A 19434-nucleotide genomic window follows, 5' to 3' on the forward strand; every position below is an offset into this window, starting at 1 on the left:
TACTTTACAAATTGTACAATGGTATAGGTATGTTCATCTTTCCAATTATCTTTTGTATTTAACATAATTCCTATCAAACCACAATGGTTTAAAATATTTCTTTTTAAAGGACAAAATGATGTTAGTGTTCATATTGGAAGGATGAATGTGTGAGCTGCAAAATGTTACCAGGAACTTGTCTTACCAGATCCTATCACCTTTTACAAAACTACCTGTAAGCAAAACACTTAAGTATTGACACCACAAGAGACCCACAGACCAGAAGAACAAAAGAGTTCAAAAACAAATCCAAATCTACATCAAACATGGTATTTCAGATATTTAAACAATGTTTTTATCATAACTAGCTATCCAGCTGGGAAAGAAAGCACATGTATTTTCCAATATCATACCATATACAAAAGCAAGTATCAGAGTAATGAAACAACAAAAATAATGGGAAAAAATCTAGGAGGTTATTGATAATTTGGAGTGAAAAACTCTTAAATAAGGCAGGAAAAAGCTGAACAGCTTTAAGGGAAAAAGACATTTTTCAAGTAAAAGAAAATGTATGTGATAAAAGATGTCACAAAAAAATCAACAGGCAAATGCCACAATGGGGAAAAATATTCCTAATATAAAAAGAGTTGTTCAAAATCAAAAAAAGAAAATGAGGAAAAGGATATAAGCAGACAATTTACAAAAGAGAAAATGTAAAAGACAAACATACATAAAAATATACTTAAATTAGGAATCAGGGAAAAATAAATTGGAATGAATGGCATTCTTTATCATCAGTAGACTTTATCATCAAAATTAAATAAAGCAATAATACTCAGGATTAGAAAAGCAGAGAAGTAGGCACTTAAATATTGCTGGTGTGAATTAGACCAGTCTACTTGAAAAAGAAGACTGGTAATAGTCATTAAAACAAAAAATACACATTCCCATTAACCAAGCATTCCTGCTTTGGGGATTCTACCTTACAAAAATAAAATCTCTGATATATAAGAATGCATTAACAAACAAACAAACAAAAAGAATACATAAACACACAAGTCCTTTTTTCACAGCATTGTGTACAGTGGCAAGAAACATTAAGATTTATAAGAATTTGCAGAATTAGTATGGTGTGTTCCCATGTACCTTTCAATGATAACATCTTACACACAGCCACAGTACATCATCAAAACCAGGAAATTGACACTGGTACATCACTACTACAGATTTATTCGGATTTCACTAGTTTTTATATCTAAATTTTGTGTGTGTATACAGTACTATGGAATTTTTATCATATGTATAGATTCATGTAACTACCACTAAAACTGGAATACAGAACTGTCACATCATCATAAAGAAACCCCTTCATGTTATCCCTTTATAGGCACACCCTATCCCCAACCCTAACCCTTAACAACCACTGATGTGTTTTATATTACAATAATTTTGTCATTTCAAAAATATTATATAAATGGAACTATATAAAACCTTCCAAGATTGACTTTTTCACTCAAATGAACTTTTTTCCATCCGTTGTTTGTGTCAATAGTTTTTTTTATTGCTGAGTAGTATGCCTTTATATGGATGTACTACAGTTTTTTTTACTCACTCATTGAAGGATATTCAAATTTTTTCCAGTTTGGGGTTATCACAAATAAGTTGCTCTGAACATTAGTGTACAGGGTTTTTCAACATATATGGCGAGCTGTTTCAGCACCAATTGTTGAAAAGCTTTTTCTTTACCCATTGAATAGCTTTGATGTCTTAATTGAAATTTATTAACTGGACAAGTATAGATCTATGTTTGGACTCAATTCTGTTCCACTGATCTATTGCCATGTAGGTAACATACTCCCTTGATTACTTTAGCTTCATGGTAAGTCATGAAATCAGAGAATGAAAGTCTTCCAGTATTGTTTTTCTTCCTATAGATTGCTTTGGCTACTCTAGATCCTCTGCAATTTCATGAAGACTTTAGAATAGGATTTCTGATTTCTACACAAAAATCTGCTGGCCTTTTCATTGGGATTATGTTGAGTCCAAAGATCAATTTGGGAAGAGGGTACATCTTAACAATACTAAATCTTCTATTCCTTGAACATGGTATGTCCCTCCATTTATTTAGGTTTCTATATCTCAACACTATTGCAGTATTCAGTGTACATGCTGTTAAATTTGTAACTGTGTATTTTATATATCTTAATGCTATTGAAAGCAGAATAAAAATCTTTTTATTTAAAAAAATTTATATATTCCAATTGTTTACTACTAGTATATAGAAACACAATTGAATTTTGTATAGATTTTATATAGATTGTGTATAGATTTTCTGTGACCTTGCTAAATTTACTTATTGGTTAGAGTATGTTTTTGACGACTGCTTAGAATTTCTTATATATGTGATAGTGCTATGTGCATATAAAAACAATTTTTCTTCTTCCTTTCTAATCTGCATGCCTTTATTTCTTTTCCTTGACTTAATACACTGGACTTCCAGTACAGTATTAGAATTGGTTAGAATAAACATCCTTGTCTTACCCTTGATCTTACAGAGAAAACATTCAAAATTTTACTATTAAGTATATTGTTAGCAGTAAGTTTTTTTTAAGATGCACTTTATCTGGTTGAGGAAGTGTCCTCTTATTTCTAGTACTGTATGTTGAGCATTTCTATTAAAATTGGATGTTGAATACTCATAGTGTGGTAAATCATCGCAAATCAACACTGTCTTTCTAAAATAAATGACATTTGGTTATGAGTATTATCCTTCTAACATATTATTGGATCCCATCTGGCTTTATTTTGTTAAACGTTTTTTTTTTTTTTTTTTTTTTGCGGTACGTGGGCCTCTCACCGTCGTGGCCTCTCCCGTTGCAGAGCACAGGCTCCGGATGTGCAGGCTCAATGCCATGGCTCACGGGCCCAGCCGCTCCGCGGCATGTGGGATCTTCCTGCACCGGGGCACGAACTGGTGTCCCCTGCATCGGCAGGCGGACTCCCAACCACTGCGCCACCAGGGAAGCCCCTGTTAAACGTTTTTGCATTTACTTTTAGGAGGGATAATAGCAAGTAATTTTCTTTTCTTGTAACATCATTTACTATGGGTATCTGCATTATGCTGGTCTAATAAAATATATTGGGAAGTGATTATTCCTCTTCTATGTTCTCAAAGTTTGTGCAAAATTGGTATTATTTCTTCCTTGAATGCTTGCTAGAATTCACAAGTCAAGACATCTGAACCTAGAATTTTCTCTGTGAGAAGATTTTAAATCATGAAACTTAATGTCTTTAAAAGATATAGAACTACTCAGATTTTTACATGTTTTTTGGTCAGTTTTGCTAAATTGTGTCTTTAAAGAACTGTGTTCATTTCACTTAGGTTACTGAATTCTTTGGCATAAAATTGTTCACAATATCCCTTACGGATTCTTTTAATAGCTGTAGAATTTATAGGACACCTCTTTCATTCCAAATATTGGCAATTTATGTGTTCTCCCCTCGTGCTCTAGCTTTTTTCAGCCTTTCTTGATCTGTCTAGCTAGGATTTATCAATTTTATTAATCTTTTCAGAGGACCAACTTTTGGTTTCATTGATTTTTCTCTATTGTTTGCTCATTTCCCATAGATTTCTGCTATCTTTTTTATTTCCTTCATTCTGCTTAGTTTGGATTTAAATTGCTCTTGTTTTTCTAGCTTCTTATGGTAGGAAGCTTAATTTATTTTAAAATGTCTTATTGCTTAGGATAAGCATCTAGAACCTTAAGTCTCCCTTTAAGCCTCGCTTTAGCTTTATCATAGATTACGATACGTGTTCTCATTATCATTCAGATAAAGTATTTTCAAATATCCCTTTTAATTTCTTTAATCTATGGATTATTTACAAGTGTGTTATTTAATTTCAAAATATCTGTAAATTTCCCAGAGAGTTGTTACTGATTTTTAATTTAATTCCATGTGGTCAGAGAACATTTTCTTTATGATTTCAACCCTTTTAAATTTATTCAGACATTTTTTTTTTCTTTTTTTTTTTTTTTTTTTTTTTGTGGTACACGGGCCTCTCACTGTTGTGGCCTCTCCCGTTGCGGAGCACAGGCTCCGGACGCGCAGGCTCAGCGGCCATGGCTCACGGGCCCAGCCGCTCCGCGGCAAGTGGGATCTTCCCAGACCGGGGCACGAACCCGCGTCCCCTGCATCAGCAGGCGGACTCTCAACCACTGCGCCACCAGGGAAGCCCCAGACATGTTTTATGTCTCACCAAATAATCTTGGTGAATGTTCTTTCACTTAAAAATGTGTATTCTTTAGTTGTTGGGCACAGTGTTCTACATATATTAATGAGGTTGAGTAGGTTTACAGTGTTATTCAAGCCTTTGATTTCTGGTAATGCTCCTTGTTCTGAAGCCTACTTTGTCTACTATTAGTAAATCAATGCCAGCTTTCTTATAATTAGCATACCTACAAGTTTTGATGCACATAATGAAGATGAGAGTAGTTAAAACTCATTAACAAAATACAAATGGTGATTAAAATCCACTGCTTATTAATTTATGTGAAATAATATCTGATTAAAATATACATGTATATATAACTATTTCATGCACTGACCTCATCAATAAAAGGTATTAGAACCACAGCTTCCCATTCCTGTTGCTTCCCATTTAGGTCAGTTTTAAAATCAGGTGGATAATATTCTATAATTGGCGAGTCTTCATTGGTCATCAAATGCTGTGAAAATATAAAATAGTGTGACAGAAATATAACAACTAATACCAATGTAGCTTTTTGTTAATATATTTATAATATTTCCTCAATTGTTACAGTTTAAAATTTCTAAGCAAAGCAAAAGTAAATTTTCATATCTTAGATATGTTGTAATATACTTATTATATTTTAATTTTCAACTATGAGGCTTCTAATTTCACCACCGTTCACCACTTTCCTGTTCCACTAACCTAGTTATGTAGCAGAACTATCTTTTTTTTTTTTTTCGGTATGCGGGCCTCTCACTGTTGTGGCCTCTCCCGTTGCAGAGCACAGGCTCCGGACGCGCAGGCTCAGCGGCCATGGCTCACGGGTCCAGCCGCTCTGCGGCAAGTGGGATATTCCCGGACTGGGGCACGAATCCGTGTCCCCTGCAACGGCAGGCAGACTCTCAACCACTGTGCCACCAGGGAAGCCCAGCAAAACTATCTTTACTCTGAATTTTATCATTTCTATCTTTTATTGTCTTTTCACTTTACAAGGCTTATCTAAATTGTTTTCCCATTCAGACTTCAGTTCATTTCACACACTCCATTTTTAACCTTAGGCAATTTATTTTCATGTCCTAATCAACTGATTTTATTAAGTTATATAAGAACTAAGATAATTTAAAAAGAAAAAAAATCCTAAAATCCAAAATCTCTTTACTACCAATAGCAAAGATAAGAAGTTCAATATGACATTTTTATTAAGAGATTTTATAACAGAAGTAGATAAAGTTAAAGATGTCTTCTAGGAAAGGAATATGGAAGATTATGATATAAAACTTTAAAGAAATAACATATTTCTCAAGGTAATATTCAAAGTATTTAATAATCAGCAAGTCATGAGCATAGAACAATCAAAACAGATGTGGCTATAAAAACCTGCATGGTTACTGGTCCAGAGTGGTTGAGTATCAATCCTTAATGTATGTGAAGGTAGGAAAAAAGCATCAAAGAAACTTAAGAAAGGAAGGCCAGGGGCCAGGATGAAGGACAGGTTAAGTTTCAGAAAGATACAGAAGGAAGCCTGATACTGTTCAAGCAGTGAAGGCAGGTGTGTGTGTTTGTGTTTATATGTGTCTACTCCAGTTCCTGGTACCGGACCATGGAATTAGAAGAAGAGATTGATGCTCTAGAAGAACTAAATGAAGTTTACTCTCAGCCTCAGCTTAGCAGGCTTGGCGTAATTTTGGTGACTCAATCACCCCTGAAATATCTTTCTCCTGTTATGTGAAATATGTTAACCAGAGAAAAGCCTTTTATTCCACAATTTGATTAATGAAATACTTAAAATCCAAATATAAACGGAGGTAATACTTTTGTTGATATAAATAACTTATTAGAATCATCTGTATTCTAATAGGTAGAGGGTAAAAGAGAACTGAAATGAAACCTGTAAACGTTTGGACAAAGCAGATGGCTTCGGATTTTGCCTCTCTCAGTTTACTTTCATCAGTGCAGAGACAAATTGAAGATGTCCTTAAAGATACTGAAAATAAAGAAGCTATGCTCTGAATGGCTTATGAAATTTGTTTGCATTTTTAAAACAAAGCTAACTTGGGGACTCCCCTGGTGGCGCAGTGCTTAAGACTCCACGCTCCCAATGCACGGGGCCCAGGTTTGATCCCTGGTCGGGGAACTAGATCCCACATGTATGCTGCAACTAAGAGTTCGCATGCCACAACTAAGGGGCTGGTGAGCCACAACTAAGGAGCCCACCTGCCACAACTAAGGAGTCCATGTGCTGCAACTAAGGAGCCCACAGGCTGCAACTAAGACCCGGCACAACCAAATAAATAAATAAATAAAAATAAAATATAAAACAAAGCTAACTTTAAATCAAGAAACTACTTTTCAAGGGACTTGTTTAAGGAATCCTATATTTGAAACTGAAAATAAATATATTTAGCTATTAAAGAAATTTGGGTATGATGTTTCTAAATTTGCAGGAGGAGCTCCTAAATATTAAAAAGACCGTAAACACATTTAATTCTAAAACTCACCTGGTAGCATGTAGGAAGTAAATTTTTGCTAGCTGCTGGAAGTACAGCAAGAAGCTGTTCAAATGGCTTAAAAGGTTTTCCTAGTTCAAAATGGATTTTGAGTGTACTGATGTTGCGGATATCAGATAGGAAAGGTGCATAATGGTACGGATAAAACCTATAATACAAAACTGAGTTTTAAACAATTGGCAATTTTATGAAACAGGTCAATAGTTAAGTATATACTTTTCCATATTCTATTTTAACAACACATGGTAATAATTCTAAAGACAAAAACTCATTCATAATTCTGCTACTTGAATATAAAAAATCAGCAATGTTGGAAAATTTAGGTCACTTGATGGCAACAAATATTTTATTTCCTTAATTTTTAAAGTGCAGTTTCACACTCAAAATTTGGATGCATGCAAGGACATATATATTAATAATATATAAATATATATTATATAATTATATAATATATAATTTATTATTTATATATATAAATAATATAATGGCTGTTTAGTTTCGAAAATGTTGACTGTGAGTCTTCCAAACAATAGATTCTTAGAATGAAGTAATGAGGTAGTCAGAAGACGTTCAGTTAGCTCATGTGGGCCTGAGCTTCTCTCATAAGGACAGAGGGAACAGTGAGTCTGAGCTCAGATGGCTGTTACTAGTCAGTTCTAAGAACTTTTATCTTTGTATTAGTATATATATATTGTGTTTGTGGTAAGGATTAAACCATTTCTCAATCATACACACCAACTATTTTTGTTTTTAATACCTTCCCATATTTAACTACAGGAAAAATATTTTTACAAAACTTGAAACATATGATTTTTAAAAAACTTTCAATGTTCTTAATGTTTGACTAAAGATACCAACAAAACAATGAAGAAATATTTTTATAGTCTGCAATTATGTCATACTTCAAAAGGGTGGGAAAGTTTAGGAGGCAGAATGGCATGTGAAACAAGGCAAAACGTATAGACTTTGGGAATCAGATAGCCTTGGACTTGATTCTTGGGTATATGTCATCTTGGAAAGATTACTTAACCTCTCTAATTCTCATCTGTAAAAGGCAGAGAACAATGCTTACTTTAAATAGTTGTGAGGATTACATGAGAACATGCTTTTCAGGTGCCTGGCCTTAAAGCCTGGTAATATAATAGGGATAACTTATACTCACCCTCTTAAAAAATGGCAAATCAAGGATTTTTGTCATAGAATACTCTTCAGAGATGCCCTGAGAATCATGTTAGTTATTGCTAAGATTTGTAAAGGTTATTAGTAAGTGAAATCATGTGAAATTAATGCCACATTTTTTTGCACTGGTCTGTTTTGCTGTTGGTGCTTTAAAAGAGAGCCTAGCAGGTGTTCTGAAAACAAAACAAAACAAAACAAGCTATCTCATCACTTAAAAGTCTCTGCTTTTCCCTGCAGCATATTCTGGCTTGTTATTTTTTCTATTTCAGTGGATGGTTTGGAAAAGTAGATGGAACTTGCTGGAACAGGAAACGAGAGAAATTATTATTATTTCCAGGAAAAGCAAGTAATTCCTTTCTCCTTTCTTCTTTACCCTTCCCAGTCTAACATTCATATAACTCATTCTTCAAAAATTACTCCTGATAGAAAAATTTTTCAAACACATAAAAATGTAGAGAAGAATATAATAAACAATCCCACTTAACCACTGCTCAGACCCAATAATTAATTATCAAGACTTTGTCACACTTCATTCATTATGACAGAAAATTTTAAATCCTTAGATTAACAGAGAGCTTTTATTATGGGCCATCTGCTATAGCTGGAAGTATCTTTGTTATAAAAGGGTCTTTTTAAAGTATTTTCATATAAAAAAAAAGATTACCTGTATTTCATTTAAACTTGGCTGTATGTATCTTTTAAAAAATACTATCATAAATAGAAATAAGAAGAAAAGAGATTCTCAAATGAGCTTACAGTAGAATGAACCATTATAAAAGACAAAACTTTTTGTTTTTATTCCCTCACCAGCTCCAGGACTGAACTCCATGATAGTAATAATGCAAAATCCACTGTATTGCCTGAACATAACATGCAGCTTGATCAGCCAGAAAGTCACTGAAAACAGAAAAGAATATTTTCATTATAACATTATTTTTTGAAGACAGGCCATTGTGTTTAGAGCATGATATCTCCTGATATCACATTCTGCCTCACGTTTTATTTAATCAATGAATAAGCCAAAAACTGCAATCAGAAAAACTCCAAAATATTATTTTTTAAAAATCCATCATGCCAGATTAAAGGTTTGCCTTATAGTTTTCCTAAACCAACTACCAGAATACTTAAACATGCTGTGCATATTTATTCAGTCAATGTACTGTGCCTTTGGTTTAAAGTTTGAGGATTTAGTTAATGAAGCTTTCTATAATGTGGTACTACCAGTTCCTTAAATATTCAGGGTGTGATGAGAGATAGGGATGGGAATCTTCTTTATTTGGGAGGATGCCTGAGAGAATCACAGGAGGAAATGAGAAGATCTTAAAATCTGGTTATAGAGCTAGAACACACTTTGAAAAGTGCTATATCCACTGAACAATATTCCCTCTAATTCCTTTTTCTCAAAAACCATCATTTAAGGTAAAATAATCACACACACATTACACACGCGCGTGCATGCGCACGCACACACACACACAGAGCAAAAAAGAGCACTCTAGGTTAAACCCCAAAGTGGCTATGAACCTTGTTAGTGTCTGTTACCAAAATTCAGGTAGAGATACACTTAGAAATTCTAGATCTACATTATTTCTGGGAGCTACGTTTTTTTTAAAAATAAATTTATTTATTTTATTTATCAATTTTTGGCTGTGTTGGGTCTTTGTTGCTACGTGTGGGCTTTCTCTCTAGTCGCGGTGAGCAGAGGCTACTCTTCTTTGCGGTGCGCAGGCCTCTCATGGCGGTGGCTTCTCTGGTTGTGGAGCATGGGCTCTAGGCACGCGGGCTTCAGTAGTTGTGGCACACGGGCTCAGTAGTTGTGGCTCACAGGCTCCAGAGCACAGGCTCAGTAGTTGCGACGCCTGGGTTTAGTTGCTCCGCAGCATGTGGGATCTTCCCAGACCTGGGATTGAACCCATGTCCCCCTGCATTGGCAGGCAGATTCACAACCACTGGGCCACCAGAGAAGCCCTTAATTTTTTTTTAAAATTAATTTACTTTTGGCTGTGTTGGGTCTTCGTTGCTGCTCGCAGGTTTTCCCTAGGTGAGGTGAGCGGGGGCTACTCTTCATTGTGGTGCGCGGGCTTCTCATTGCAGTGGCTTCTCTTGTTGCAGAGCACGGGCTCTAGGCGTGCGGGCTTCAGTAGATGTGGTGCGTGGGCTCAGTAGTTGTGGCTCACAGGCTCTAGAGAGCAGGCTCAGTAGTTGTGGCACATGGGCTTAGTTGCTCCACGGCATGTGGGATCTTCCTGGACCAGGGCTCGAACCCATGTCTCCTGCATTGGCAGGCAGATTCTTAACCACTGTGCCACCAGGGAAGTCCTGGGAGCTATGCTTTTTAAAATGAAATGCAGTACTTTTTTATTATAAAAGAAATATTTCCTCATTACTGAAAATACAGATAATGACAAAAAGCATTTTTATCACCTTATAGCAATCACTATTACCTTTTGGTATTTTTTTCAATCTCTTTTCTATGCCCAGGTTTTCTGTTTGTTTGTTTGCTTGTTTTTAAGTATTAATGAGAGGATACTGTGCATTATGATTTTTGTATCCTGCTTTTAAAATTTGTACTTAATGATATACTGAAAGTATTTTTCTGAATTGTTATGAACTTTCCATAAGTACCAGTTTAACAGTTTCGCATATTCTGGAAACAGTGGAAATGGCAGAGAAAGTAACTGTAATGAGGAGGAGGTGGACACAATTATGATGAACATTCTTACTGGACATGTACATTGTTTCTAATTTTTTACTTTTAAAAAACTTTGTAATAAACTTCCTTGTGTATAAGGATCTTCTGTGTTTAACTTTATTTTTTTAAGATATTTTAACAATTAGAATTATTGGGTCAAAGGGATGACTATTTTAAAGGCTTTTGGATATGGAGTTTCCAAAATAATTTTACCAATTTATATTTCCACCAGTAATTAAGGGAAGAAATCTACCACCACTCCTGGACTAACACTGAATATAACAACTTAAAAAGATTTGCTTATTTGCTAGGCAAACAAATAGTATCTCAATTTCATAAGTCTATATTTTATTATATAAAAGGAAAAAGAAATAAAACAGAAGACTAGTTTCCTATCAAATTAAGCACTTAATGTCAACTGCATGTACTACAGTTCTATCTAACTGTAATCAAGGAAATATAAGAACAAAGGAAAAAAGGATTAAAAGCATAACTATTTTAAATATGTTATTTCTCAAGTCTCAAAAGTCCTACTTGCTAATGTAATAAGGGTACATAGCATTTCATGAAACTCTTATTTCACTTATAGAAAAGCAGCCTCATCTGGTGGTTAAGCATGGGCTCTGGAGCCAGACTGCTTGTGTTTAAATCCTGGCTCTGCCACTCACTACCTATGCATGTCACGTTGAGCAAATCACTTAAACCTTAAACCTCTCATTCCTTAATTTCCCCTATTTTAAGGTAATAATAATTCTACTTATCTTAAAGAATTATTGTGAAATTACAAGTTAACATTTTCATGTTTTATATATATATATTTATGTTTATATTATTAAAATATAAATCAGTTAATATTTTTCAAATGTTTAGAATAGTGCCTGGCACTTGGTAAGCACTTTATAAGTGTTTGTTAATTAAAATAAATAAAATACGAATATATGTAAGTCATACTGTGGGCTGTAGTTTAGAAGTGTGGACTACCATTCTAGAGGTCAAGTTGTTAAGGAACTTTTGTACTAGTTATTAACCTGGGGCTGAGCCAGGTGCCCTTTGAGATAAGTGTGATGTGAGCTTTAGAATATGGGAAGCAAAACACTAACCATTTTCTACTTGGCAATTTTTATCATAGGACCCTTGAACAATGCAGGAGTTAGGGGTGCCAACCCTCTGTGTAGTAGAAAATCCACCTATAACTAGTTGGCTCTCTGTATCTGCGATTCCGCATCTGTGGATTCAACCAATCGTGGATTCAACCAACTGTGAATCATGTAGTACTGCATTAAGTATTTAGTAAAAACAGTCTGTATATAAGTGGACCTGTGCAGTTCAAACCCGTGTTGTTCAAAGGTCAACTGCATAATACATGTCAATTAATGTTACCTTGTCCAAAACGGTACTAGTTGAAAGGTCTACAATAATTTACGAAAACAAAAAATCCTTTCCACCCATTACCATAACTATCAAAATTATGTTGTTTTCTGAAGAAACTGCAAAGTCTAATTTTTTTCTACTTTAAAGTAAAAGCATTGGCAAAAACGTACTCAGAAACTACGTCAACTCCCATCTTTGTCATGTAATATGTTCTTTTATATTGTCTAAACTCAGTTTCAAACAAGTCATCATCTTCAGTCTCATCTTCTAAATTGTCTGGAAAAAAGACAGAAAGACAGTGGCTGACAATTATGAATATTCCATTTTTCCATCTAATGCTTTGATAAATACATACCAAAGCAGATGCTTATAAACTATCATAGACATCTATTTCATCCAATATTATTGAATTAGTACTAATAAAGGAAAGATATAACTATTATGTCAAAAAAAACTGCATATATTAAAATACATAGTTTGTACTCACCCTTAGAAGTTACCACTTCTTCTCCATTTTCGTCTAAAGCAGCCCAACATATTGAGTTTTCCTGGCCCTATACAAATTATAAACCAATATAAAGTTAAGGCAGGATATACTTCAAGGTGAGACATTTAACAGGGAGATTTAAAAAATACTAAAGATAACTGAATGATCCTTAAGTGACACACTGCAAAAGTTTGTTTTAAAAATATTCCTCAAATGCTGTGTAAATGCTTTTGGTTTCATATCACTTGTTTCCTGAAGCTATAAATCTTTATTATGTAGAACTTAACATTCAGACCCCTCAATGATAAATAACAAGTAATGTTCACCAATATAAAAGATAAATATATTTAATTATATATGTGTTCCAAGAAAAAAACACTTCAAGAATATTTCATTTACTTAGAGAAAAGTACACAATCAATATCAAATTCTTTCAACTTTAACATTTTTATATGTCAAATTCTGGGCTATTGTTAACACAATCTGTTTGTTTATGACTGAATCCAATAACTACAAACATTATCTATTTTTTTGTGTCTCTGGATCCCATCATTCCTATGACGCTACCAGCCACTTCTAAATTTTCTTCCATGTAACTCATCTGCTTTTCTAAAGTTCTTCCATTTCATCACATCCTTCATATCCTGCCCATCTATTCTTCCTCTTTGTGATTTCATCCTTTCTCTCCTCTACTTCTAACTGCCTATCAACTGCCAGTGCCCCTCATTAGTTCTTCCTACTCCTTTATTCCCAATTTCCTTTTCTTCACCCAAGCTAGGGCCTCTGCCAATTTCCTGTGTCTGGGCTGTTTCTCCAGCTCCTTTCATTCTACCAGTGTCTCTAATGTTAACTACACACCCCTGGATGACTGGTGAAGCTTAAGGACTGAGCTGAGGTGGGCGGAGCCATGGATTATTGATATTTAAGTTTGTGGGTACAGGTCCCCCAAAAGTTGCAGAGCCTGTTTTATTACGATAAGAAACAGAGTAGAATGCAGACTGACTACTGCTAAGCTCCACTGAGGAAAAGTTAAGCAATTAGAAAGACTGTACTAAAGAAAATGAGGACAGTTGCCCTTCCTGGAGCAAGAGATATTGGGCTTGAGCCTGAATAAAACCAGTACAGCAAAGAGAGTGCAGGAAACTCATCAGTTTCACCAGAATCCAATAACTATGGGTTAGCTGAGGAAAATTTCAGAAGAGGTTTATTTTCCAAGCTAACATACATAAGACATTCTTTAGGGCTTCTTAGAGGTGTTTTACAGGGTACTAGCATATTCTGACTGACTCTAGTCACTTATTGAGAACCTAACAGTTACCAGATATTGTGCTATTAACTACTCTTAGCCTAGCCTATCACTGTACTTTACATACGATTTTATATATAAATTACTTCTAGAGAAAAATCACTGATCTAGTTAATGTCTCATAACATTAAATGCTATAAATATCCACACTTTAATTTTCTGGGCTCTTATATTTAGAAATGTTTTATACACTTATTAATAGAGTGGAAGAACAAAGAAAACAGTGTTCTTCGATGGTAAAAATGATTTTTAAAGATCAGATTTAAATGAAAGGATCTAATAGAGAAAAAGGAACCAAAACAATTTTTAAAATGTCCATAGAGGAAAAGAAGAAATGAAACTAAAATGAGGCAACCCCAAAATCATAAGAAAGAAAATGAGAAACAAGGAATATCAGTTTTACCTTTACAGCTAAAAAAATGAAAGGACACCTAAAAAAATGGACACCTTTGATTTTTTCTTTTCCTTGTAGTTCTTGGCTTCTTCTGCTGCGACACCTGCTGCTTCATTGAGGTACTTGTTACCAACTTTGCTTTCAAACCACTTTAGGTCCACAAAAACTTCACTGAAGTGCTCTCGATCAAACTGTACAGAAATATTTACATTTATTTTAAAATAACTTAAGTATGTTTAGAAGAATACAGACCAAACTTTTAACAGTGACTACTTCTAGGGCATAGGAATCAGAGGATATTACTTTTTTACATGGGGACTTCATCTACTACTCTGAAAACTAAAAATAAAAAGCAAATAGAAATACAAATAACTTAGGTGAAATTACTTATACAGAATGACCAACTTGAGTAGAATCACAAAAACTTTTTCTTCTGGTATTATGTAATTGGTTACCATTTATAGCTACCCTGGAACAGGAAAACAAAAACTTCTAGTTACTTACATCTGATAGTTTCACAAGGTATTTCTCAAATCGAGGTAAGTTGAGATGCCCACTTTCATTAATATAACCTAAAAGGAACAAAATGTAAACTTGTACTAAAAGCTGACATTATTTTTCCGAAACAATTCTACAAAATTCTTTTTACAAAACATTGAGTTTTGACATTCTACTAATCAAGAAAAAACACTCAGTGTTGGACTATGTAAGTGGCCCTAGTTTCTATGAACTTGATGTTACTATAACACACAGTATGTAAGAACTGAAGGAAAATATAAAAAATTCCAGGTTTACATAGTAATAATCTTCCCAAATTTCCAAACAACACTGGGAGACAGTTAATTAAATTAAATATGTTCTAGAATCTATCTAGGTCATTCATTTGATATGTTAACTTAAGAAAGAAAAGACTAATGTCCTGTTACTCTGTTGACTGACTGATTGATTAGTTGATTGATTTGTTGTGCAGCGTGACTTGCCGGATCTTAGTTCCCTGACCAGGGATTGAACCTGCGCCTTCTGCAGTAAAAATGCGGAATCCTAACCACTGGACGGCCAGGGAATTCCCTGTCGTCTGTTTTACTCAGCATCACCACTATCTGTTAGTTTCCCATTCTAACTTGAAAATCTCTCTCTCATATTAAATGCTCTGATGATTATCCATTCAGAAAACTAAATTTCTATGCTTAAAGACGAAATGAGCAACCTCTGCTGGCTTTCTTAAGCCATTTAAGGTGGAGATTAGTTAGGTATCAATAAATGAGACTGCTTAACTGGCATCATCTTCTTTGCTTGTGAACCATTGAAAATTACAACTTTAGAGAGCCTGGCACCTTAGACTAGAAGAAATTCCAAATTCTTTTCCTACTTTAGTTGTGCATGCCATAATTTAATAAACTGAGTGACATTTTTAGGGTTAGTTGAGTGCTAAATTAAAGTAGCTTCAAACGAATATTAAACTTTTCTTACCCCCAAGTTCTGGCAGGATGGTAATATATGTTCCATAAAGAAGAGGCAGTGCATCATGATTAATATGTAAATGAGGTAGATGAGGGATAAAATCATTGCCAACAAGAAATCCCATCAAAATCCAATCATCTATTATCCTTTCAATATCATATTTAAACGTGATCTTATCCTATGCAATATGAAGAAAAGAGTCAAATCCTATGGAAATTTCTGCATATTCATCTTAGGCCCATGGTTATATTAATACTTACTTTTAATGCTGAAAACTCATAGTCAATATACTCTCTCATTAAAGACAAGTGTAGAAGGTGAAATGTGGTTTCTTCTGGTGCGCATACCCTGTAATTAGTCAGATGATCAACACAGAGCTTATTATATTTTTAAGGTTCAAGTTTAAAAACGTAGCTTAAAATAAAACTTATCATTAGAAGATAGTTAATTCTTGTCATTAAGGCATGTAATTTATAGGCAAGCTGCAGGGTAATGTTAAGATAAAAATATAACTACAATTACAACAGAGATAAAGTTCAGAATAATCGGTTTACAATATGCTTTCTGTGGAAGGACTCTCAGAATTGAGAAAGTCTAAATAATACATAATACATGTAATAAACCAGTGGGATCTGGCCCATTTAAGGCTGGCCACCAGCAGAAAGCATATAGATAAGTGAGTACTTATACTTTTATATCTACTGCAGTACAGTCCAAGGCTTCAATGTTGAGTCACCATCACTTCCTCCTCTTACCTTTTCTGGGCTTGGTATAGGGGTCTATAGTCCTGGCTGTTGGCCTATACTCCAGGATTAATTACAAGTAAGAATATAAGCTATTAATAGCATATTAAAAGCATTTATACACCATGAACAAATGGGATTTTCTTCAGGAATGCAAAGATAGTTCAACATAAGAAAATAAATCAATGTAATACACCATATTAATAAACAAAGGGAGAAACCCCCGGCATAATCATTTAACAGAAAAAGCATACGTCAAAATTCAACACCCTTTCATGATAAAAATATTCAGCAAAGTAGGAACAGAAGGGAATTTCCTTAATATGATTAAGGGAATTTATGAAAAATCCACAGTTAATATCATAATCAATGGTGAAAGACTGAAAGCTTTCCTCCTAAGGAAAGGAATTCTTGTTCCTAAGATCAGTAACAAGACAAGGATGCCCATTTTCACTATAGTTATTCAACATTATGCTGGAAGTCTAGCCAGGGCAAGTAGGCAAGAGAAGAAATAAAAGGTATCCAAACTGCAAAAGAAGAAGTAAAACTCTATTTACAGATGGTATAATTCTACATGTAGAAATCCCATAGAATCTACAAAAAAAAAAATACTAGCACTAAAAAATGAATTCAGCATAGGTGCAGGGTACAAGGTCAACACAAAAATCAGCTGTGTTTCTACACACCAGCAATAAACAATCTAAAAAGGAAATTAAGAAACAATTCCACTTACAATACCATCCTAAAGAATAAAACACTCAGAAATAAACTTGACCAAGGAAGCAAAAGAAAAAGCCAGAGGCAAAAAAACTGAAATCAAAGATACAGAGAACAGACTGATGATTCACAAAGGTAGGGGATGGGGGTGGGTGAAATGGGTGAAGGCGGTGAAAAGGTATAAATTTCCAGTTATAAGATAAATAAGTTCTGGGGATGTAATGCACAGCAGGTAACTATATTTAAAAACATTATTTTCAATTAAAGGAAAAAAAAGAAGAAGAGAGGAGGCAAAAGACTTGTACACTAAAACTACAAAACTGAAAGAAATTAAAGAAGACATAAATGAATGGAATGACATTTTATGTTAATAGACTGGAAGACTTGATATAAGATGTGAATGCTACCCAAAGCGATCTACAGATTCAATGCTGTCCCGATCAAAATCCCAACTTTTTTACAAAAAAAACAGAAAACCTATCTTAAAAATTATTAACCTCAGGAGACCCTGAACAGCCAAAATAATCGTGAAAAAGAAGAATATAGTTGGAGGTCTCACCCTTCCTGATTTCAAAACTTACTACAAAGCTACAGTTATCAAAATACTTGTGGTACTGGCATAAAGACAGGCATATAGACCAATGGAATAAAATACAGATCCCAGAAACAAATCCTTGCATATATGGTCACATGATTTTTGACCAGGGAGCCAAGATCATTCAATGGGGAAAAGACAGTTTTTCAACAAATGTTGTTCAGAAAACTGGACATCCACATGCAAAAGAATGAAGATAGACCATTACCTTATACCACATATAAAAATTAACTTGACATAGATCAAAGACCTAAATGTAAGAGTTAATACTTATAAAACCCTTAGAATAAAATGGGAAAAGGCTTTATGACATTGCATTCAGCAATGATTTCTTGCATATTACACTAAAAAGTACAGGCAACAAAAGAAAAAAATAGATAGATTGGAATTCATCAAAATTAAAAATTTTGTACATCAAATGACGCTATCAACAGAATGAAAAGGCAACCCACGGACTGGGAGAAAATATTTACAGGTCATATACTTGTTAAGGGATTACTATTCCTAATTTAATTTCTGTTCTACCGTCTGATATATAGGCAGTATGATTTACCTTTGTGTCTTTTTGCCACCAAACCGAACCTCTTCTCTTAAAAGAGAGAAATGTGCCTCATGACTTGTTAATCCAAGCATAATCTGTTGAAAAATGATGAAGAGATGTTTCTATTCTCTCATTTTTTATAGCATCGGGTTCACAAAAGCAATCAAAAAACATTTCTATATAGAGAACATGCTTATTTAAGGAAAATAAACAATTCATTAGCAAATTAAATGTATAAATATCAAAATATGATCCATCTATAGGTTATAAATTGGGTAAATTCTGTGTACTTTTCTAAGAAAAAAATGTTCACTTTAGACTCACATAACCTTTATAACCACCCCCCTGTACCCCCATAAAAAAATCCCAAAAATGTTCTCTTGGTTTTTACACCTTTCCACTTGCCATGGAGGAATGGGTAAGGAATTAGGGCAACAGCATTTCCATGACAGAAGAATACAGGACTCTTCTGGAGGCCAAGATACCTTTAGTATGTGAAAACTCAGAAAAAACTGGAAAAGGGTATTTTCAGTTAATATTCTCACATAGTATTCTAATCCCCAAAGTAAGTCAAATAGTCTAGTGAGCCATATCAACCAACTGCAATGTATACTGTTTATTTTCATTTAATCCTGATTCAAACAAAATAAAACATTTACGAAGCAATCAGGGAAATGAGAATAGTAAATGGTTATTTATATATTAAACAGTGATTTGTTAATTTTTGTTTTATGTGGGATGTCATTGGGGTTATCATTATTTTTAATATTCTCCATCATGAAATATTTATAGATTAAGTAATACGTGTCATATACTTCAAGAATACAGGGGATGGGCTTCCCTCATGGCACAGTGGTTAAGAATCTGCCTGCCAATGCAGGGGACATGGGTTCGAGCCCTGGTACGGGAAGATCCCACATGCCCCGGAGCAACTAAGCCCGTGCGCCACAACTACGGAGCCTGTGCTCTAGAGCCCGCAAGCCACAACTACTGAGCCCACGTGCCAGAACTACTGAAGCCCACGTGCCTAGAACCTGTGCCCCACAACAAGAGAAGCCACCGCAATGAGAAACCCGGGCACTGCAACGAAGAATAGACCCCACTCACCGCAACTAGAGAAAGTCCGCGCGCAGCAACAAAGACCCAATGCAGCCAAAAATAAATAAATCCATAAATTTATTTTAAAAAAAGAAAAAAAGTCTTCAAAAAA

The 19434-nt window shown here is 34.5% G+C and overlaps 1 protein-coding gene across 4 annotated transcripts in view; it reads right to left on the bottom strand.

Annotated features, from left to right (window-relative positions):
* XRN1 (5'-3' exoribonuclease 1) overlaps nt 1-19434 on the bottom strand; it is a 101316-nt gene that overhangs the window by 67218 nt on the left and 14664 nt on the right. For all 4 annotated transcript variants that reach the window (XM_082626029.1, XM_082626032.1, XM_082626030.1 and 1 more), the window contains exons 6-15: nt 18237-18319; nt 15889-15976; nt 15638-15806; nt 14672-14739; nt 14221-14358; nt 12468-12534; nt 12151-12256; nt 8725-8814; nt 6730-6886; nt 4587-4706 (exon numbers count right to left, since the gene is read on the bottom strand). In XM_082626029.1, coding sequence (XP_082482155.1) covers nt 4587-4706; nt 6730-6886; nt 8725-8814; nt 12151-12256; nt 12468-12534; nt 14221-14358; nt 14672-14739; nt 15638-15806; nt 15889-15976; nt 18237-18319 — 1086 coding nt within the window. The remainder of the gene's footprint in view (nt 1-4586; nt 4707-6729; nt 6887-8724; nt 8815-12150; nt 12257-12467; nt 12535-14220; nt 14359-14671; nt 14740-15637; nt 15807-15888; nt 15977-18236; nt 18320-19434) is intronic.

This window comes from Mesoplodon mirus (genome assembly GCF_964341445.2).
Source record: "Mesoplodon mirus genome assembly, chromosome: 6".
NCBI lineage: Eukaryota > Metazoa > Chordata > Mammalia > Artiodactyla > Ziphiidae > Mesoplodon > Mesoplodon mirus.